This window comes from Melanostigma gelatinosum (genome assembly GCF_949748355.1).
Source record: "Melanostigma gelatinosum genome assembly, chromosome: 12".
In the NCBI taxonomy this organism is placed as follows: Eukaryota; Metazoa; Chordata; class Actinopteri; order Perciformes; family Zoarcidae; genus Melanostigma; species Melanostigma gelatinosum.
This window is the reverse complement of record NC_136645.1, coordinates 24,196,155-24,217,690: the sequence shown is the minus strand read 5'-3', so window position 1 is coordinate 24,217,690 and position 21,536 is coordinate 24,196,155. Positions and strand designations below refer to the sequence as shown.

At 42.0% G+C, this 21,536-nt stretch overlaps 2 protein-coding genes across 2 annotated transcripts in view; one reads left to right on the top strand and one right to left on the bottom strand.

The window, feature by feature from the left end:
- The window catches only part of fancl (FA complementation group L), a 34,256-nt gene extending 31,730 nt beyond the window's left edge, over positions 1–2,526 (top strand). The window contains exons 11-14 of the mRNA XM_079279828.1: positions 230–311; positions 964–1,080; positions 2,212–2,283; positions 2,480–2,526. Coding sequence (XP_079135954.1) covers positions 230–311; positions 964–1,080; positions 2,212–2,283; positions 2,480–2,515 — 307 coding nt within the window. The 3' untranslated portion in view covers positions 2,516–2,526. The remainder of the gene's footprint in view (positions 1–229; positions 312–963; positions 1,081–2,211; positions 2,284–2,479) is intronic.
- The window catches only part of LOC306785448 (serine/threonine-protein kinase VRK1-like), a gene marked incomplete at its 3' end in the record, with an annotated part of 36,394 nt that continues 17,379 nt past the window's right edge, over positions 2,522–21,536 (bottom strand). Inside the window, exons 6-14 of the mRNA XM_079279827.1 lie at positions 20,916–21,024; positions 20,631–20,723; positions 19,679–19,811; positions 7,281–7,401; positions 6,969–7,027; positions 4,837–4,994; positions 3,874–4,008; positions 3,077–3,247; positions 2,522–2,848 (exon numbers count right to left, since the gene is read on the bottom strand). Of these exons, the coding sequence (XP_079135953.1) occupies positions 2,522–2,848; positions 3,077–3,247; positions 3,874–4,008; positions 4,837–4,994; positions 6,969–7,027; positions 7,281–7,401; positions 19,679–19,811; positions 20,631–20,723; positions 20,916–21,024 (1,306 nt within the window). The remainder of the gene's footprint in view (positions 2,849–3,076; positions 3,248–3,873; positions 4,009–4,836; positions 4,995–6,968; positions 7,028–7,280; positions 7,402–19,678; positions 19,812–20,630; positions 20,724–20,915; positions 21,025–21,536) is intronic.

Here is a 21,536-nt window from a genome sequence, read left to right as displayed (position 1 = left end):
GTGTGTGTGTGTGTGTGTGTGTTTCACCACGGGCGTTTCATATTCTCTTCCTGCATGATACATGTGAGGAGAATCTCCCTCCAGTTAGAAGCAGCAGAGAAGCTTTTCTATTTGTTTCTATAAATGTACGTGGATGGTGAGAGTCTGCTCCTCATCCCCCAGTGTGTGTGCAGGCTCATTTGCATGTGGTTAATTAGTGTGTGAGTGAGTGTCTGTGGTCTGCTGGCAGGAACCCGGACTCCGGCGTCTTGCTCAACCTCCGGGATGTTTTGGAGATCGAATTCCCGTCACCTGCCACCCACGAAAAATCTGTATGTGACACGCTTGCCCCCCTTTCCATTTCAAACATGTCCGTTCCATCACGATTACCTCAAGGATGTGTGTGTGTGTGTGTGTGTGTGTGAACATCTATGCATGCATACTCCTGTTTGAGCTTCCAGTTATAAGGGGGCGGACATTTGCTATTGCTTATTTTTCTGTCCATTTCCATATTCCACTCTGTTTAGTGTTTTAGGCACAAATTCTCCTTTTAATTGGGTTGTTTACAGACAAGATCATTAGAATAACAAAGATGGCAGAATTCGATGCACTATCACATCGCTTTAATCACGCAAAGCCATTTATCTCTCTTTTTGTTTTTTATTGAAACCCCCCCCGGATGGGTTAAAAGATCGTTGTTTATCTGCTGTCGCCGCGGTGATTAATGCCTCAGCTTCATTAACATTCAGAGGAGAGAGAAGTAGAGTTGACCAGATGTTGGTTCTGTGTTTTACCTGCCACCCTCTCTCTTAATGGATCGCTCTAGAAACACCCAGGAGCTTCTCATTATGCCCAACATGCAAACGAGAGAAGCGCGTCTGACGGAGGGAAAGTTTGGGAACGTTTCACAGCGAGTTCCAGCTGGGAGGCTGTCCACCTCTGAAGCCTCCGTGCTGAACATCTATCTCCTGTGTGTGTGTGTAGAGCTTCAGCGTGGAGTGTGGGATCTGTTACTCCTATCGCCTGGAGGCTGCCATCCCCGATCAGGTGTGCAATGACCCCCGCTGTGGTCAGCCCTTCCACCAGGCCTGTCTGTATGAGGTATGCGCGCACACACACACACACACACACACACACACACACACAGGGCTGTGAGGAGCATGGACAGAGGAAGGCCTCTGTGGAACGGCAGGTTACGGAGCTGAACAGAGGATGGATGACGGAGATGGCGCTCAGTTAAAGGGTGAAGCACTTTCACAGAGCTGGGGCACTCTGGAGACAAATAACAATAAATCAAAGCAGCATACTTGAGATGTTGTGGCTCAAGCTTTGAACCCCGTTGACCCTACAATGGTCGCCGCTCATCGGGGTCCAACCCAGTAGAAGGTGGTCCGCTGTCACCCAGTCACAGAACATGAGGCGGGGTCATCTCCCCCATTACAACTATTACACTATAATTGAGAAAGCGCTGGACTGTATCGTGGTCGCCATAGTCGGTACCCGACGCTAACGTTAGCCTAGCTATGGCGCTAACCGCTAACAGCAGCTCATGTTTCTGTTGCGTAGTCCGGAGGTGGGCGTCGCTACCCCACCCTATTCTAGAAGCTGCTGTCCGTGCTCCTCTGGTACACTTGGTTTGGTCAGTAAACCACATCAGCTGTTTGTCCACCTGTGATGTGATGGAGTTGATCAGTAGTTTGAGGACCAGCACCGGAGCACACCACTGCCCTGCAGTCAGACATGTATGCAGAGCATAGATGTAGAGCGTGACTCTACCTCACACAACAAGTTACTGCTCTACCGCTTACTGTGCAATTGTGTGACTTTGGTGTTTTAAAGTTCGGGTTCACCAAAGTCTCACAGAAACACGAAAAAACGAACGGACGAAGGTAAAAGGTCAGAAGGAGTCCGGTGCTGCCTTCAGGCTCCTGTGACGGCAGCTGTAGGTATTGTAAATGAGCGTACACTGGAGCTGACATGGATTCTTTTAGGTGTCTAAAATAAGTTCTGCTGCTTCTCCAAACATCTACTGTGGTGGATCAGAACCAGTGCTGGTCCTGGTCCTCTGTATCCAGTGAGACCGAGCATATCGTCTATTTTTAACGCTGGGGGAAGACATTTTAAAGTTCCACATGAAAGCCATTTCAATAGTTTTCTGTGTTGGATGATCTGGAACATACCCGTGTACCGATGTAGTAGGAAGTGCTCCGTTCTTCTTCTTCTCTTCTTCAGTGGCTGCGAGCGCTCCCCTCCAGCCGGCAGAGCTTCAACATGGTGTTCGGAGAGTGTCCTTACTGCAGCAAGGTGTGTGAGCCCCCACTGGCAGCCAACAGCTTTCACTAATGCGTAACCTGCTCTGTGCTGAAAGGAAGGACAGCGTGATACAGGAGACCTGTGCATGTGGGAGTCCAGTCAGACTTTATTCACAAAAAGCATAAAAATCCTTCATTTCACGAGAATTAAATAAATTTATAAACTGAAGATTCTTCTTCCCTTTCAGCCCATTACGGTGAAAATGTCAGCCCAGCAGTCCTGAGACTGTTCAACGGGATTTAAAAACACAGAGAGCAGCCAGGAACAGGACCATGCTCACCAAGACCAACCAGGACCACGGCCCGCTCCTCCATGCGGGACCAGCTTCCTGTTCTGGACCAGCTTCCTGTTCTGGACCTCCTCCACCAAAGCCATGTCTGTGGTCCCAGCAGAGGCCGCCGCGGCAACGCCGTCCATGGCCGTTGTTGGCGGTCCAGAAGGGGTCCTGAAGAGAGTCCTGGTTGTACTGGTGGGGGGGTCTCTCCCTGTACTGTGATTGGTTCAGCAGTGTGTGTTTTCGGAGTCGTTCCCGTCTCTCAGAGGTCCATTTAGTTTTCTGTCAAAGAGGGTAATTCAGGCTCTTTTGGAACATGCCTCCTGTAATGTGTGTGTGTGTGTGTGTGTGCGTGTGTACTAAGAGTGAAGGTCTTGAATGCTCTTTAGAATGCTTATGAACAGCAGAATGGAGAAGCTGTCTGGTTGGAGCTGTTCTCGTCCTCTAAAGCAGCGTTATTGGTTCAGTGTTACACAGTAAATAACAGCAGTCAGAGCAGCAGCCTCACACCTGCTTGGGCTGAGCTCTGGGGCCCACCGGGGGGCCTCTCAGATAGCATGCAGCAATGGGTTTGGGTCTGGCCTCCTCCTCTTCATCCTCTTCTTCACTGTCATCTTCTCCATAAGCCACCTCAGGTCTGGGTCTCAATGCTCTGTTGACAGCAGGCGACACTCCGCCGTCCTGTGAGCCATCAGCAGAAACACAACGTTGATTATTGATTATTGATGTTTCACTGGATTATCTGGTGCCATTGAGCTCAATGAGAGATGGTGTTTGCTCTGATGCGGACATGTTTTATTCTACACGCTACACGTTACATCGTGGACACATGAGTGTTGACCTGTCCACGCACCGCACTGCTCTATTCAATCACTTGCTTCAACTTCTTCAAATAAGCCGTATTGTGACTTTCAACACGCTGCACTTTGTTATACGGCTATGACTTTAAGTCAGACTATTTGCAGCTGTGTGAACACAGCATTAATGCATTATTATTATCATTATTATTATCATTAAGCCGTCACATTGTTGAAGTCAGCTAATTGTTCAGTTTGGACATTAAAATGGATCAGATTGCTGCTGGGCTGTCTGTCATCTCTTTAAATAGATGTGGAGTCACTGATGCAGACGGTGGCTCGTGAGAGCGTCTGGAGACCAGAACATGGAAACACCGGCACACGTAGACTCAGTGTGAGAACACTGCTTGTGGGTAACGGGCTGAGAGATCATCTCACATGCAGGGAACTGATCTGAGCTGCAGAGCTCGTTCCCTGTGGAGTGGAACAGTGAAAGGCTTCAGATCTTACCTGTGACTGAGCTCTGGTGAGGGGCGGTCCTCTTAGGTAGCGAGCGTGCACAGGTTTGGACTTCGCCTCCTCTTCATCATCCAGCTGTGTGGCCCCAGCCTTGGCTCTGGAGGAGCCTCTGGCTCGTCCTGCTGTCTGTGGAGACAACGGCTGGATGATTTCATCTGCATGTGTCTGTCCGTCCTGCTTTCCCAACAACAGTCATTGTTAACCACTTGCATTATTACGTTGTACAGATCAGATTACACTGAAATAGTTCTTTGTTTGACTATTTCTTCTTCAATAAAAGACTACGATCACCCTCAGAATAATCATGTCTCCACACTAGTGGCCTTTATCTCCGCTGACATTGACTCTGGGCGGTAAATGGCCACTTCTGTTTAACTCGGGATCAAACTAGCCGGCACTGTAGCGTGGAAATGAAATGACACGAGAGCGGAGAGGAAATCAGGAGCATAATTGGAGACACCCTGCACTGCGGGAAAGTGTGTCATCAACTTCCTCAAATTGGGCCATTGAGAGGGTGCTCGCTGGGCCCGAGCGGGTCAACAAGTGAACCTAGTGAATTTGAGGGGAATCACAGAATCACAGTCCTCCTCCAGCATCAGACCTGGTTCATCAGACCAGGTTTCTCCTCTCTGGGGGTTAAGAGACTCAACAGAGGAGCGGCCATCTTTGTGACCCACTGAAGCTGTTGAGTGTTCACTGAAAAATATTCCACCTGAAATATTGGCCACTGACTGGATTTATGTCTCAAATACAAACCTGCAATCAAATTGTGTGCGCTCCCGATACGTGTTCACACTTTCTGCAGCGAGACAAGATCTCGTCTTCAGCTGCGTCTCACTCTTCTTCTCGGACTCGGGGGTGAAGTTACACTGATACATGTCGGGAGAAGGCGAGGACGCTGTTTCCCTGTGGGCAGAGGTCTCTGCAGACACCCTGACCTCGTCATGTCCTCACCTTCTCCCTGGTGGGGGGGTCCCCTGCCGGCTCGCGTGGATTGAAGAAGTCCAGGCTTCCTGTCACATCACTGGCCAACAGCTGTTTGAGGTGCTGGTAGTTCGGCGGATCTTTGTAGTCCAGAGTTTTCACATAACTGAGGAATGCAGCCACCTCGTCTGCAGACAGAACAGAGTCAACGTGAACCTTCCACAGAACAAGTCACGTCCATCTGACCGTTATCTTTGACAGAAGACGGGACTGGTTCTAGCAGACGGACTTCTAACTTCAATAATGAAATGAAGGACGTCCCGGGGATAGTGTCTGGGACAGCAGAGGAAGCGATGAGTTAACTGGCATGTTTATGATGAATAGTTTATAATAAAACTGGATGATGTAGAGCAGAGGTAGCCAACATGGTGCCAGCTTCATTGCGCAATGCAAAGGTGACCCAGACTTCCCAACATGTCTGCATTATACCACATCATTCACCAGCAGGCGCTGTGTGCAACAGCAACCGGCTTTGATCATGTGATGATACAAACATCAGAGATGTGATACCTCTGACTTTCACATGTTGAAACAGATTAACAGAAATAAAAGTTGCATGTTTAAATATGTGTAGCTATAGGCTACCATCATTGTTGTGGAAATCATTCTTAATAATTATTGTGAGGAATAATTAACTGACATGTGATCAAACAGTCTCTTCACATATATTAGTATTATTAAAAGGTGATCTGTACAACTTTGTTGTTCATGAAGTATGTATCAAATAAGTATCCCTTCGTACTGCTGGTACCCTTGAAGTAGCTCAGTTTAAAAAAGGTTGGTGCCCGCTGCTGTAGAATGTAAAGAAAAGAACTTGCATATGGACATTGGTTAAGTCTTACTGCGGCACGCTTCAAAGTGCACACAGAGGAGAGAAAAGTGAGATGGAGCCTTGGTTCAAAGACATGTTGAACCTGAAGGTCTCACAGGCCAGCAATGCATCTCCCACAGGAGATGAGGCGTGTGCACAGCTGTGGATATGCAGTGTGTGTGTGATACACAACCACGATGCATCACACACTGGTCAGATGACGAGTGTGACACATACTGCGGTACAACTTGTATCCACACACACACACACAGTTGATGCATCCCCGGCTCTTATCTGTGGCGGGCAGCCGGGCCTCGTCAGCGCTACCAAACATACATCACACACCGTGACCTCTCCTTATAAAGAGGTGAGATAAAAACACGTCCAACTCTGAAAGGCGTGTCAGCGGGACGGCTGTTAAATCTGGTGCAAAGTTATTCCGGAGCTTGAGGTAACCGGGGGAGGGGGAGTGACCTGTATTTTGGTGGGACGCTTCGGCAGAATGATGATTTGATCTTCATGTGGTCTGGAGCTCATTTGTCTCAGTAACCAGCCCCACTGGACCACGTCGTGTTGGCCAATCAAACACATCCCAACCTGGATTACTATGGTGTGAACGAGCATAAAGCGATTGTTGAGTGGACCCCCACCCACACGGCCCCTCTGGGCTGAACTGGTGTCATGTGTGATGGGAGCAGGGGTCAGGGCCGTCCCACCTCCGGACCTCCAACAGTTCAGGGAGACACAGCTGTGTGGAGAGCAGTGACCAGCACGCAAAGGTTCCGTCCGGCTGACTAAAGACTCCGTCACGTGGAGCGAGCGAACCAATCACAAGACCCCGCTGATGATGATGTGTGAATATAATAGTGCTGTTACAGATCATGAAATAATTCATGTTAATCAATCAGTCCAGAGCTGAGTCATCAACAGCAGAAGAACTTCACCTGCTACAATCACTGAAGCCTTCGGTGCGTCCGATTGGTTTTGTGTTGTCTCTTGACTGACTTTCAGACGGTGGATCATTCCAGAAGAAGAGTTTGTAGAACATGTGAGATCTATGTTTTTCATTCTTCTTATATCTGGAGAACGTACCTGCATGCAGGAATAATGACCAGCTGCTACCCATGAGCCCCGTGCATGTCGCCCACTAACTGCATCAGTCTTGCTCTGCCCTTTACTACGGACCTCACTTAGAAGAGCAGAAGATTCGACTCAGAGATTCTCTCCTCCACGGCTCCTCGTCAGATTTCCAAATTCACAGTTTAGCGTAAGAAGTGTAAATGAGGCTCACCTGTGCTGGCTCCTCTCACTGACAGATGCTGGACTGAGTCTGGCAGATTATCCATCAGCCTGAGAAGAGCAAGAGGAGGTCAGGGGTGGGAAGAACAAGCTGAATCCAGGTCAAAGCAAACACTGTCCTACAGGGTGTTCATTCAAATACAGCAACCAGTCCATGCATGTGTTGGAGTTATTAGCATTAGAGTAACAACGTTCATTGCAATACAAAATTACAAAGAACTCCTGCAACTGGCCACCACCAGGCCTTGGGCATGAACTTCTATATAGTTCCTCTATCGGGGGGTCCGTTACAGTCACTACCTACCTGTCCTTGGCCTCCTGGACCTGAGTTGGGTTCTTGAGAATTTGATCCCAAGGCAGAGACCCACATAACCAGTGAAGAAGACAAAAGCCCAAAATCTGGAGGTCTCCACGTCTAGATGGAGCTATAAAGAGACAAAAGGATACGACGGTCAGAGAATAACCAGTGATGTTCTGTTCTCCATACATCAGACCCGACGCCATCAAATATTGTTGGTGAAAGCTCAGCATTTTGTTTTTTTGTGATGAAAAGAATAGTTCCACAAAGACGGGAGGACAATAGAAAGCAGCAGTACTCGTATCACAAAGAGTCACTCGTTGGTCTTTACAGCAGATCTTTCTCCAGAGGAAGGTTGGACTAAAGTTACGTCTGCAGAACTAAGATGAAGCAGATTTCTGTTTAAAATAAATGATGAGCCGTGCGGTCAAGGATTCACCTTGTTTGGCCCAACCAGATGGACTCTGATCGGCTTAGAGGAGGCCGTGTGCTTGTCTCAGGCTGGACTGAGCCGGAGCCACACAGAGACAGAGAGAGGAGGTTGGAGACGCTGCTTTGTGGAGATCTGTAACTTGTTGCGTACCGATAGCAGAACCATTGACTCTGGACCTTATCCATACTCCGGGTATTGACTACCGTCTTATCGGTTCTTGTTTAGAACCGGGTCTCGGGGGGCCTCCCTGGTGAAGACAGTGCCAGGTGTTGTCGAGGCAGAATATCAGACATCTTTGTTCTTTGAATTATTTTAATGTTTGTTTTGTTATCCACAATTTGGTTCATGTCACTGTTTGGGCTGTTGTTTCTTGCTATGTGAGTAAAGCAGTGACACAGTCTTCTTTCATCTAAAATGAATTTAAGAGCTTTGAAGAACCACTGACACCAACGTATTTAGTTATGAAGAGCACTGTGATCAGCTGTCTGCAAAGGCTTTCCACAAATAATAACCCAAAATCACTTCATGGATTTGATGAGGAAGGCAGGTACAACAGGATGTAATATTAGGGAAGTAATGGAGACAGTGTGATGTCCCCTGTACTGAGACTTCTGAAGGAACAGGTCTAGAGTGTGTCTGATTATGGGCGTGTGATTGCAGGGGTCTACATTAATGCGTGCGGTCTATCAATACTTGTCGACCAAGACCATCCAGAGGGGTCGAGCCCGGGGAGTTTTAGCAGCTCAATACTGTAACGGCTGCCACACGTCTCCGGAGAGATTACCTATCGACTGGCTCCATCAGAGGGGAGAAACGTCCTCCCTGAGCCACGGCCGGCATTGATCCTCCACAGCCAATAGGCTGCTCTAAAGAACAAGCATGGTCACTGCCACACACAACCACATTACATGAGTGGGAGGTAATCTGGTTACACAGTAAGAAATGTGTATTATAAGTCATTTCAATTTCTTAGATTTGTTTATCCTGGTCTTCAGCATGGGGACAGACTATCACAGGGAGGAAATCACTTCAAGGAAATAATGATGCAAGGTGTGCCTCTATACAAAACTACACCGGGGTCTAGCAGGGAACACTCAACTGCTCGGACCCAGCGGGGGGGCTCGACAATCAATGAGGCAGATGAGAAGAGCAGAGGATGGACCTTCGAGAGGAGCCATGCTGGCTGCCATCACACACCTCACAGCGACTCAACGGTGAGGGTATAAACCATCAAAGAGATTCATTCTTCATTAATATGGGTTAGAGGTAGAACACAACACAAGTCACTGCATCATCAACCGTTGCTGTGAACACAGACAGCACTGGTAAAGACCGTGAGTTGTTTCTCTCATAAACATTCAACGGGCAGATAAAGGTGAGCTCTGCTTTCGTTGATTACAGACACTTCTGTCCACTTATTGACATTTAGGACCGAATGCCAAAATCAGACGAAATCATTCCAACAGTCTCCGTCCAAAATGACTTTAGACGCAACACTTTTTGGTCGTATCCAGTGTAGTGTGCAACAGAAGACTTCAACCAAGTTTCATTAACTGACCAACAAGTCAACGCAAAACAAGGAAAACCGTGGAAGTATTTCATCTTCAGGCCAGCAGCATCACACCAAGAAGACTCTGCCACCCTGTACACATGAACACTCCTGGTGCCAAACAGAATGCTCCCTCACCAACAAGTCAATGGTGACTCTCGTCCTTCTATCACGCCAGGATGTGTCAGCGGTCAACCGTACGCTCCAACATCGGACCTTTCTCTCATCGGGATCCGATCAGCCAGACCACGTGCCGAGGCGGCCTGGCTCGCATTGACTTTGGATCTCAGTGAGTTGTGGACAGCATGAAGGCACAAAACAATCTATCAAACATAGGACTGATGAGAGCAGTCTATTGGCCCTTGTGGGTGTAAAGCACGCATGAAGTCAGCGCTACAGTGCGACTTCCGATTGTAAAAGATTGCACAGTACTCCATCGCTGCTCAGAGCCCGTTAACGGAGAATAAAGATGAAAAATACATGTGATACTGACGGGGGACTCCCAGAGCGCCGTAATAGATTAACAATTAAAAAGATCAAGGCGACAGTAAGCGGCGCTGCCCTCTGTGCTCTGGGCTGCTGTCAGAGCTCAGAGAAGTGTTCTGTATTGAATGCCCTGATGTGAGGAAGGACACAGGACAGCAGAGATGTGTTCACATGCACACTGAACCAGCCCTCCAAGGATGCTTGAAAAACATGCGCGACAGATGAACGCGCTCTGCTCACGCTGTAGACAGGAAGGTGAGGCGCGCTGGTGTTGCTGTTAATTATCTCCTGTTGTTATTCAGTGTCACACTCTGAACCCTTCTGCTTCGCAGTCTTGTGTTTGGAGGCAGTCTTCTGTCCGCTGGACGCCCACCGAATGGTGCTAATTACACCGTTTAGCCAGAGGTTCAGAGGCCTGCGCTAGCCCAACCTCACCATGGCAACCTGTCAACATCTTTGTTGGATCGCTGGCACCGGGTCGGAGAGGAGCAGATGAGGAGGCTGGTCATAATCTCCATGCACGCGTGTGACAATATGCAGAAAGATACATATTAGAACCCTTTTCTTCTTCCTCACACTGAGCTTGCAGCACTCTTGTAGCTCAAATCAAACACTTTCTATGACACCTGTGTCTATAATGCATAATATATATACTTACGATGTGTTATAACCTGCTTATAGCAGTGCATAGTTATAGCTAGAACAATCTTCACACATGAATCCTTTTATAATGACGAAGTATTATCATACTCCAGGATTGCTGGTCATTCAGTGACATTTCATTTTTTTCATGTTGTATTATAATCTATTATAATATAATAAATGATCATAATGTTTTTATAATGCATTACAATGTGATCATAAGCTAGGTGGTCATGGTTTGCTTTCAATAAATAAATCTCTTTTACCAAAGGTTGTAAAATAATGTTTTCCTTCAAGCAAACAACGACCACTTAAGACTTATGATCACGCTGTAATGCATTATGAACAATATTAGAATGTATTACATTTATGGGACTTATGATACACTCTGAAGCAGTCAGTGAGTGAACTTGAACTTATAAGTCCTTACAAGATGGGTTTTTTAAAGCATTATGAATATTTAGAAGTGCTTATGACTATAACTATAGCAGAGTACAGCATGACAGACACACTGATGGATCCACACTGTGTTCTTCCATGTAGAGTAGCAGAAACATCTCTCCCACTCTTTTCAAAATCATATTCAAATTGACATGACTTCCATTTGATAGTTGCTGCTGACAGGACATTTTCTGCCCGTCTTTTACTCATCGATCCGCGCTGATAGAAACACCAGTCTGAGCCGAAGCTAACTCACAATATCGAACCGGAGGGTACGGCGGAGAGCTCAAGCCTCCCTTTCCACCAGACATCAGAGCCCTTAATGAATGGGTGGATGAATACACGATGCAGGTTATGACTCTGGCTAATTAGGGAATTGTTAAACAGAGACGGTGCCGGGGAATTCAGCAGGGGGGCCGCAGACGGACAATCGATTGGTCAATGAAGAGAGGGAGCATGGAGGCAATTTGCCAGTTAATGTGTTCCCAATATCTAGCCGAGGGCGGCGGGGCGGAGAGACCAGACTGCGTCACATGTATTGACTAACACAGACTGCAAAGGACAGAGCGGTCCGGATCCGGACCCAGACGCTGTCCTATCCGGACCCGGACGTATGACTGATGGATAATTATACATTTTGGCGGAGCGCTTCTATTTGAACCTGCACAGCTTTTCTAGCCTTTACGGCACTCCAGGAAACACACCGACCAATTACATGCGTTGTAAATCATCTCACGAGACGCTACTCAGCCTTCTGAATATCTGTATTCTGAAACGCATCGTGAGCCGAGTGAGATTTGCACACAGACGGGAGAGATAGAGAGCAGTGGGAGAAGTAAGTCACAGAAGCAGTTTCACATGGCACGCTCTAAAAAGAGAGAAGTGGACCACGAAAACAGCTTTAACAGAGAATGGACCGACTCCTATGTGTTCATTCTTCCTGCTGGCGCCACTAAACCACTCCGTCGCATGTGTTCAGACATCGTGGGCATTATTGAAAGCACCGATGTGAAACGCCTCAACCAGACCAAACACACCCACTCCAGTCTGAACTGAGGGCAAGATGTTGAGATGTGTAGAGGTTGTTTATTATAAAGTTGACTGAGACAGTTATGTTATCGGTAGTGCCCATGTGCAACTCTCAACAGAGATGAGAAAGAAGTGAGACGGATCGATGATGGAAGAAGCCAAGGTGCACATAGAGTGTAACTTTAGCCAAAGCTAGCAAACTGGCAGCAATTTTGAAAATATTTTACATTGGAAGATCCGTCACCAGATGATAAAAGAGTTCTTTGGCATTCATTATCTGTATGTATTTGTTCATGTTTTACAAAGGCTTTAACCTGAATCCATTATATCACATCCATGCAGGGTTAGTAGTCTACGGTGGTTCAGCGCCACCTTTATCCAAGGCCCAGCTCCACCTTTATCCAAGGCCCAGCTCCACCTTTATCCAGACCCAGCTCCACCTTTATCCAAGGCCCAGCTCCACCTTTATCCAGGCCCAGCTCCACTCACATCTCAGCCCTGCATCAAGCTGCGCTACAGACAGCCTCCTCTCGCTGAAGCTCTTTGACCTCATCATCTCATCAGTATCTGGGCCTCATGTTTCGTGGTCATGAAAGTTATTCTGACCATGAAATCATCTCATTCTACTTTGAGTTAAAACAAACAACCTGCAACCAGATGCGCCGGTGTTCCGGTTTAACGTTAACGAGTGACCTCGTGAACTGAACCGGAACTCGGGGGGCTGCACGTTTCATCACGTTACTTTTTTTCCTTCTAAATCGCGATAATTACGAAAGTTAACAGTCAACAAAGTTCCGCATGCAGTGGACGTTAACTTAACCCAGCAAGTCTGAACGGTAACGGAACATAACGGAGGGAAAGACGCTGTACACATCTGAACGCTGATTGGCTCAGACTCGACACGTCAAAGATGTTTTATTGTGAAGATCACGACATCACATTTTCTCCTCGTCTCACTCCAATCTGAGAAACGCTGGCTGGCAACTCAGCGCAAATGAACGACATGAAAACATGAATATAACAAATTTCCATGACTTTTCCAAAACTTTTGGGATTTTATTTTTTTCCATGATTTTCCAGGCCTGGAAATAACCATTTTAAAATTCCATGACTTTTCCAGGTGTTCCATGACCGTACGAACCCTGACTTATTGTATTCATACTAGTTTGTTGCACTCATTGTATTCGTACTAGTTTGTTGCACTTATTGTATTCGTACTAGTTTGTTGCGCTTATTGTATTCCTACTAGTTTGTTGCACTTATTGTATTCGTACTAGTTTGTTGCACTTATTGTATTTGTATTAGTTTGTTGCACTTATTGTATTTGTATTAGTTTGTTGCACTTATTGTATTCGTACTAGTTTGTTGCACTGATTGTATTCGTACTAGTTTGTTGCACTTATTGTATTCGTATTACTTTGTTGCACTTATTGTATTCGTACTAGTTTTTGCACTTATTGTATTAGTTTGTTGCACTTATTGCATTCGTACTAGTTTGTTGCACTTATTGTATTAGTTTGTTGCACTTATTGTATTCGTGCTAGTTTGTTGCACTTATTGTATTAGTTCGTTGCACTTATTGTATTCATATTACTTTGTTGCACTTATTGTATTAGTTTGTTGCACTTATTGCATTCGTACTAGTTTGTTGCACTTATTGCATTTGTACTAGTTTGTTGCACTTATTGTATTCGTACTAGTTTGTTGCACTGATTGTATTCGTACTAGTTTGTTGCACTTATTGTATACGTACGAGTTTGTTGCACTGATTGTATTCGTACTAGTTTGTTGCACTTATTATATTCGTATTACTTTGTTGCACTTATTGCATTCGTACTAGTTTGTTGCACTTATTGTATTAGTTTGTTGCACTTATTGCATTCGTACTAGTTTGTTGCACTTATTGTATTAGTTTGTTGCACTTATTGTATTCATATTAGTTTGTTGCACTTATTGTATTCATATTACTTTGTTGCACTTATTGTATTAGTTTGTTGCACTTATTGCATTCGTACTAGTTTGTTGCACTTATTGTATTCGTGCTAGTTTGTTGCACTTATTGTATTCGTGCTAGTTTGTTGCACTTATTGTATTAGTTTGTTGCACTTATTGTATTCATATTACTTTGTTGCACTTATTGTATTAGTTTGTTGCACTTATTGCATTCGTACTAGTTTGTTGCACTTATTGCATTCGTACTAGTTTGTTGCACTCATTGTATTCGTACTAGTTTGTTGCACTTATTGTATTAATACTAGTTTGTTGCACTCATTGTATTCGTACTCGTTTGTTGCACTTATTGTATTCGTACTAGTTTGTTGCACTTATTGTATTAGTTTGTTGCACTTATTGTATTCATATTACTTTGTTGCACTTATTGTATTAGTTTGTTGCACTTATTGCATTCGTACTAGTTTGTTGCACTTATTGCATTCGTACTAGTTTGTTGCACTCATTGTATTCGTACTAGTTTGTTGCACTTATTGTATTCATACTAGTTTGTTGCACTCATTGTATTTGTACTAGTTTGTTGCACTTATTGTATTCGTACTCGTTTGTTATACTTATTGTATTTGTACTAGTTTGTTGCACTTATTGTATTCCTACTAGTTTGTTGCACTTATTGTATTCGTACTAGTTTGTTGCACTTATTGTATTTGTATTAGTTTGTTGCACTTATTGTATTCGTATTAGTTTGTTGCACTTATTGTATTCGTACTAGTTTGTTGCACTTATTGTATTCGTACTAGTTTGTTGCACTTATTGTATTCATACTAGTTTGTTGCACTGATTGTATTCGTACTAGTTTGTTGCACTTATTGTATTTGTATTAGTTTGTTGCACTTATTGTATTTGTATTAGTTTGTTGCACTTATTGTATTCGTACTAGTTTGTTGCACTTATTGTATTCGTATTACTTTGTTGCACTTATTGTATTCGTACTAGTTTGTTGCACTTATTGTATTAGTTTGTTGCACTTATTGCATTCGTACTAGTTTGTTGTACTTATTGTATTAGTTTGTTGCACTTATTGCATTCGTACTAGTTTGTTGCACTTATTGTATTCGTGCTAGTTTGTTGCACTTATTGTATTCGTGCTAGTTTGTTGCACTTATTGTATTCGTACTAGTTTGTTGCACTTATTGTATTCGTACTAGTTTGTTGCACTGATTGTATTCGTACTAGTTTGTTGCACTTATTGTATTTATATTAGTTTGTTGCACTTATTGTATTTGTATTAGTTTGTTGCACTTATTGTATTCGTACTAGTTTGTTGCACTGATTGTATTCGTACTAGTTTGTTGCACTTATTGTATTCGTACTAGTTTGTTGCACTTATTGTATTCGTACTAGTTTGTTGCACTGATTGTATTCGTACTAGTTTGTTGCACTTATTGTATTTGTATTAGTTTGTTGCACTTATTGTATTTGTATTAGTTTGTTGCACTTATTGTATTCGTACTAGTTTGTTGCACTGATTGTATTCGTACTAGTTTGTTGCACTTATTGTATTCGTATTACTTTGTTGCACTTATTGTATTCGTACTAGTTTGTTGCACTTATTGCATTCGTACTAGTTTGTTGCACTTACTGTATTAGTTTGTTGCACTTATTGTATTCATATTAGTTTGTTGCACTTATTGTATTTGTATTAGTTTGTTGCACTTATTGTATTTGTATTAGTTTGTTGCACTTATTGTATTAGTTTGTTGCACTCATTGTATTCGTACTAGTTTGTTGCACTCATTGTATTCGTACTAGTTTGTTGCACTTATTGTATTCGTACTAGTTTGTTGCACTTATTGTATTCCTACTAGTTTGTTGCACTTATTGTATTCATACTAGTTTGTTGCACTTATTGTATTTGTATTAGTTTGTTGCACTTATTGTATTTGTATTAGTTTGTTGCACTTATTGTATTCGTACTAGTTTGTTGCACTTATTGTATTAGTTTGTTGCACTTATTGCATTCGTACTAGTTTGTTGCACTTATTGTATTAGTTTGTTGCACTTATTGTATTTGTATTAGTTTGTTGCACTTATTGTATTCGTACTAGTTTGTTGCACTGATTGTATTCGTACTAGTTTGTTGCACTTATTGTATTCGTACTAGTTTGTTGCACTTATTGTATTCGTACTAGTTTGTTGCACTTATTGTATTCGTGCTAGTTTGTTGCACTTATTGTATTCGTACTAGTTTGTTGCACTTATTGTATTCGTGCTAGTTTGTTGCACTTATTGTATTAGTTCGTTGCACTTATTGTATTCATATTACTTTGTTGCACTTATTGTATTAGTTTGTTGCACTTATTGCATTCGTACTAGTTTGTTGCACTTATTGCATTTGTACTAGTTTGTTGCACTTATTGTATTCGTACTAGTTTGTTGCACTGATTGTATTCGTACTAGTTTGTTGCACTTATTGTATACGTACGAGTTTGTTGCACTGATTGTATTCGTACTAGTTTGTTGCACTTATTATATTCGTATTACTTTGTTGCACTTATTGCATTCGTACTAGTTTGTTGCACTTATTGTATTAGTTTGTTGCACTTATTGCATTCGTACTAGTTTGTTGCACTTATTGTATTAGTTTGTTGCACTTATTGTATTCATATTAGTTTGTTGCACTTATTGTATTCATATTACTTTGTTGCACTTATTGTATTAGTTTGTTGCACTTATTGCATTCGTACTAGTTTGTTGCACTTATTGTATTCGTGCTAGTTTGTTGCACTTATTGTATTCGTGCTAGTTTGTTGCACTTATTGTATTAGTTTGTTGCACTTATTGTATTCATATTACTTTGTTGCACTTATTGTATTAGTTTGTTGCACTTATTGCATTCGTACTAGTTTGTTGCACTTATTGCATTCGTACTAGTTTGTTGCACTCATTGTATTCGTACTAGTTTGTTGCACTTATTGTATTAATACTAGTTTGTTGCACTCATTGTATTCGTACTCGTTTGTTGCACTTATTGTATTCGTACTAGTTTGTTGCACTTATTGTATTAGTTTGTTGCACTTATTGTATTCATATTACTTTGTTGCACTTATTGTATTAGTTTGTTGCACTTATTGCATTCGTACTAGTTTGTTGCACTTATTGCATTCGTACTAGTTTGTTGCACTCATTGTATTCGTACTAGTTTGTTGCACTTATTGTATTCATACTAGTTTGTTGCACTCATTGTATTTGTACTAGTTTGTTGCACTTATTGTATTCGTACTCGTTTGTTATACTTATTGTATTTGTACTAGTTTGTTGCACTTATTGTATTCCTACTAGTTTGTTGCACTTATTGTATTCGTACTAGTTTGTTGCACTTATTGTATTTGTATTAGTTTGTTGCACTTATTGTATTCGTATTAGTTTGTTGCACTTATTGTATTCGTACTAGTTTGTTGCACTTATTGTATTCGTACTAGTTTGTTGCACTTATTGTATTCATACTAGTTTGTTGCACTGATTGTATTCGTACTAGTTTGTTGCACTTATTGTATTTGTATTAGTTTGTTGCACTTATTGTATTTGTATTAGTTTGTTGCACTTATTGTATTCGTACTAGTTTGTTGCACTTATTGTATTCGTATTACTTTGTTGCACTTATTGTATTCGTACTAGTTTGTTGCACTTATTGTATTAGTTTGTTGCACTTATTGCATTCGTACTAGTTTGTTGTACTTATTGTATTAGTTTGTTGCACTTATTGCATTCGTACTAGTTTGTTGCACTTATTGTATTCGTGCTAGTTTGTTGCACTTATTGTATTCGTGCTAGTTTGTTGCACTTATTGTATTCGTACTAGTTTGTTGCACTTATTGTATTCGTACTAGTTTGTTGCACTGATTGTATTCGTACTAGTTTGTTGCACTTATTGTATTTATATTAGTTTGTTGCACTTATTGTATTTGTATTAGTTTGTTGCACTTATTGTATTCGTACTAGTTTGTTGCACTGATTGTATTCGTACTAGTTTGTTGCACTTATTGTATTCGTACTAGTTTGTTGCACTTATTGTATTCGTACTAGTTTGTTGCACTGATTGTATTCGTACTAGTTTGTTGCACTTATTGTATTTGTATTAGTTTGTTGCACTTATTGTATTTGTATTAGTTTGTTGCACTTATTGTATTCGTACTAGTTTGTTGCACTGATTGTATTCGTACTAGTTTGTTGCACTTATTGTATTCGTATTACTTTGTTGCACTTATTGTATTCGTACTAGTTTGTTGCACTTATTGCATTCGTACTAGTTTGTTGCACTTACTGTATTAGTTTGTTGCACTTATTGTATTCATATTAGTTTGTTGCACTTATTGTATTTGTATTAGTTTGTTGCACTTATTGTATTTGTATTAGTTTGTTGCACTTATTGTATTAGTTTGTTGCACTCATTGTATTCGTACTAGTTTGTTGCACTCATTGTATTCGTACTAGTTTGTTGCACTTATTGTATTCGTACTAGTTTGTTGCACTTATTGTATTCCTACTAGTTTGTTGCACTTATTGTATTCATACTAGTTTGTTGCACTTATTGTATTTGTATTAGTTTGTTGCACTTATTGTATTTGTATTAGTTTGTTGCACTTATTGTATTCGTACTAGTTTGTTGCACTTATTGTATTAGTTTGTTGCACTTATTGCATTCGTACTAGTTTGTTGCACTTATTGTATTAGTTTGTTGCACTTATTGTATTTGTATTAGTTTGTTGCACTTATTGTATTCGTACTAGTTTGTTGCACTGATTGTATTCGTACTAGTTTGTTGCACTTATTGTATTCGTACTAGTTTGTTGCACTTATTGTATTCGTACTAGTTTGTTGCACTTATTGTATTCGTGCTAGTTTGTTGCACTTATTGTATTCGTACTAGTTTGTTGCACTTATTGTATTCGTACTAGTTTGTTGCACTTATTGTATTCGTATTACTTTGTTGCACTTATTGTATTACTTTGTTGCACTTATTGTATTAGTATTAGTTTGTTGCACTGATTGTATTCATACTAGTTTGTTGCACTTATTGTATTCATACAAGTTTGTTGCACTTATTGTATTCATACTAGTTTGTTGCACTTATTGTATTCGTATTAGTTTGTTGCACTTATTGTATTCGTACTAGTTTGTTGCACTTATTGTATTCGTACTAGTTTGTTGCACTTATTGTATTCGTACTAGTTTGTTGCACTTATTGTATTCATACTAGTTTGTTGCACTTATTGTATTCATATTAGTTTGTTGCACTTATTGTATTCATACTAGTTTGTTGCACTTATTGTATTCGTATTAGTTTGTTTCTGTACTTCTGCTCTGGTTTATGCTCTTAGATACTTGTTTAAAGGAGATGCACTTCTGACTTCTGGTAAGGAGTAGTTCTCTTGAATACCGATGTTGAATACACTTGTTGTCAGTCGCTTTGGATAAAAGCGACTGCTAAATGACTGATGTAAAAATGTAATGTAACATCTTTAGTTTTAAGATGGACTTGAAAAGCCTCCCTCTAGACTCTTACAGTACGTGAATCACACGTGCTTTCAATCACCCAACTCCCGCTCTTGTCTTGGTTGGTTTTGTACATTTATAAATGAGCTGCCTGTGTTCAACACGTTGTAAAATATGATGACAGCTTCAGTCGAAAAACCTCAATAGAAGCTTTGAATGTAAAAAATAAATGAAAGAAAGTTGACATTAGCATTAACGTAAAAGTCACAGAGCGTCCTCATCTTCTGTACCGGACAGAAGGTGTCATATACCAGCTAACAGCTTACCTGAGTCTTGTGTATGTGAGCAGTTTCTCTGCTCATGAATTGGAAGGCTTACCAACTCCTCTGTGGGCATCGAGGCTGGTGTATTCGATGGTTCCATTGTGACCCTTCTTGGGGTTCTCCTTGTATTCTTTGTGGACTCCATCAGGACAGTATCTGTAGGACAGCCCATAGTCTGCTAGATAGACCTACAGGGCACACACACACACACACATTACAAAGTGATGCAACAAATAAGGGGAATTCAGAATTTGCACACAGAAGCATTGCCCGTGATTGCGTTTCATACATAAAGTGTGTATTCTGTAGAATGGAGCAGACCTCACAACACCTGGTCATTTTAGTCTCAGGACTACTTTTCAAGGAACTAAAAGTTTCTTCAGCCCATTGTTGCCTTTCCATAGAGGCCTAAAGACCTGGAGACTGACGAGGGCTGCTGGGGGTCAAAAGGTGAACAAACTGCAGCCTGCAGTTCAGTGTTTCATCTAAAAATCTCAAATAAAAATAAACCCTTGTTTTGTGTCACTGCAACGTAATTTACTGCTGCACGTTGGATGTAATGAATGAAATGCAGCAGAGAATCACCTGTTGAGTGTTTGATGCTTATGTATTTGTGCTTTAGAAAAGATCTTTTTTCCTCTCATTTACAGCTCCGTGCTGTCTCCCCTCTGTTCTACCACTCGCACCATCTCTCTCTCTTGTTCTTCTCAGTCCTTTTTAAAATGAGTCAGGAAGTTGAACATAAAGCCTAACTTCACTTTTACTTGTTATTAATCAGAGAGGAATATTCTCCCCTCGTCCTAAAACGGTCGTAAATTGAAACTGCAGTACTTTCTTTTTTTAAGAAGTAATCAATACAGTTGAAGCAGCGGCACTGTGTGTGTTTGAGCGGCACTGTGTGTGTTTGACCAATCAGCGAAGCGCGTTGAGTTCCTCGTTCCTGCGGTTGAAAAAGATGCTTCTTATGCACACAAAAGATAATAAGCGCAGCTCTCCTGTGGACTGACCTGTTCAGGGTCTCTGCAACCAAGCATGAGGTTGGCAGCTTTAATGTCAGCATGGACATACTCATTCTCATGAATGTACTCCAGTACATCCACCTGGCACAGGCAGAAAACAGAGAATACACACACAAGAGGAATGACAATCGTGATGAGGAGATTGTAATGATTTAGAAGTCAACGTCAGAGGTTTGTTCTGTTCAGCTCATGGTTAAAGAGGGGTCATTATCAGACCAGATCCAGCTTCTTCATACAACAATCAATGAACATAGAACATGAAGATGATCTCACCAGTCCTCGACCGAGTTGGAGAACGGTGGCCTTCTTCAGTCGACCGCCGCTGCGCTCACAGATTTTCTGAAGGTCACTGCCCAGTCGGTCCATGGTCATGAAGCGATACCTGAGAGGACGAGTAAGACATCTTTTTCGTTTCCTAGTTCTGAATAACATCTCAGCTCCTAATTCCTGATATATAGACATCTCTTTGGTTTGAGAATATTGTTAAAAGAAGAACAAGGTTTGAATCAGACATTTAGCACCCTTTATTTACCAAGCCTTACCAATGTACCAAGTCTTACCAATGTACCAAGTCTTACCAATGTATCAAGTCTTACCGAGGTACCAAGTCTTACCAATGTACCAAGTCTTACTGCAGTACCAAGGCTTACCAAGTCTTACCGAGGTACCAAGGCTTACTGAGGTACCAAGTCTTATCAATGTACCAAGTCTTACCGAGGTACCAAGTCTTACCGAGGTACCAAGGCTTACCAATGTACCAAGTCTTACCGAGGTACCAAGTCTTACCGAGGTACCAAGGCTTACCAATGTACCAAGTCTTACCGAGGTACCAAGTCTTACTGAGGTACCAAGTCTTATCAATGTACCAAGTCTTACCGAGGTACCAAGTCTTAC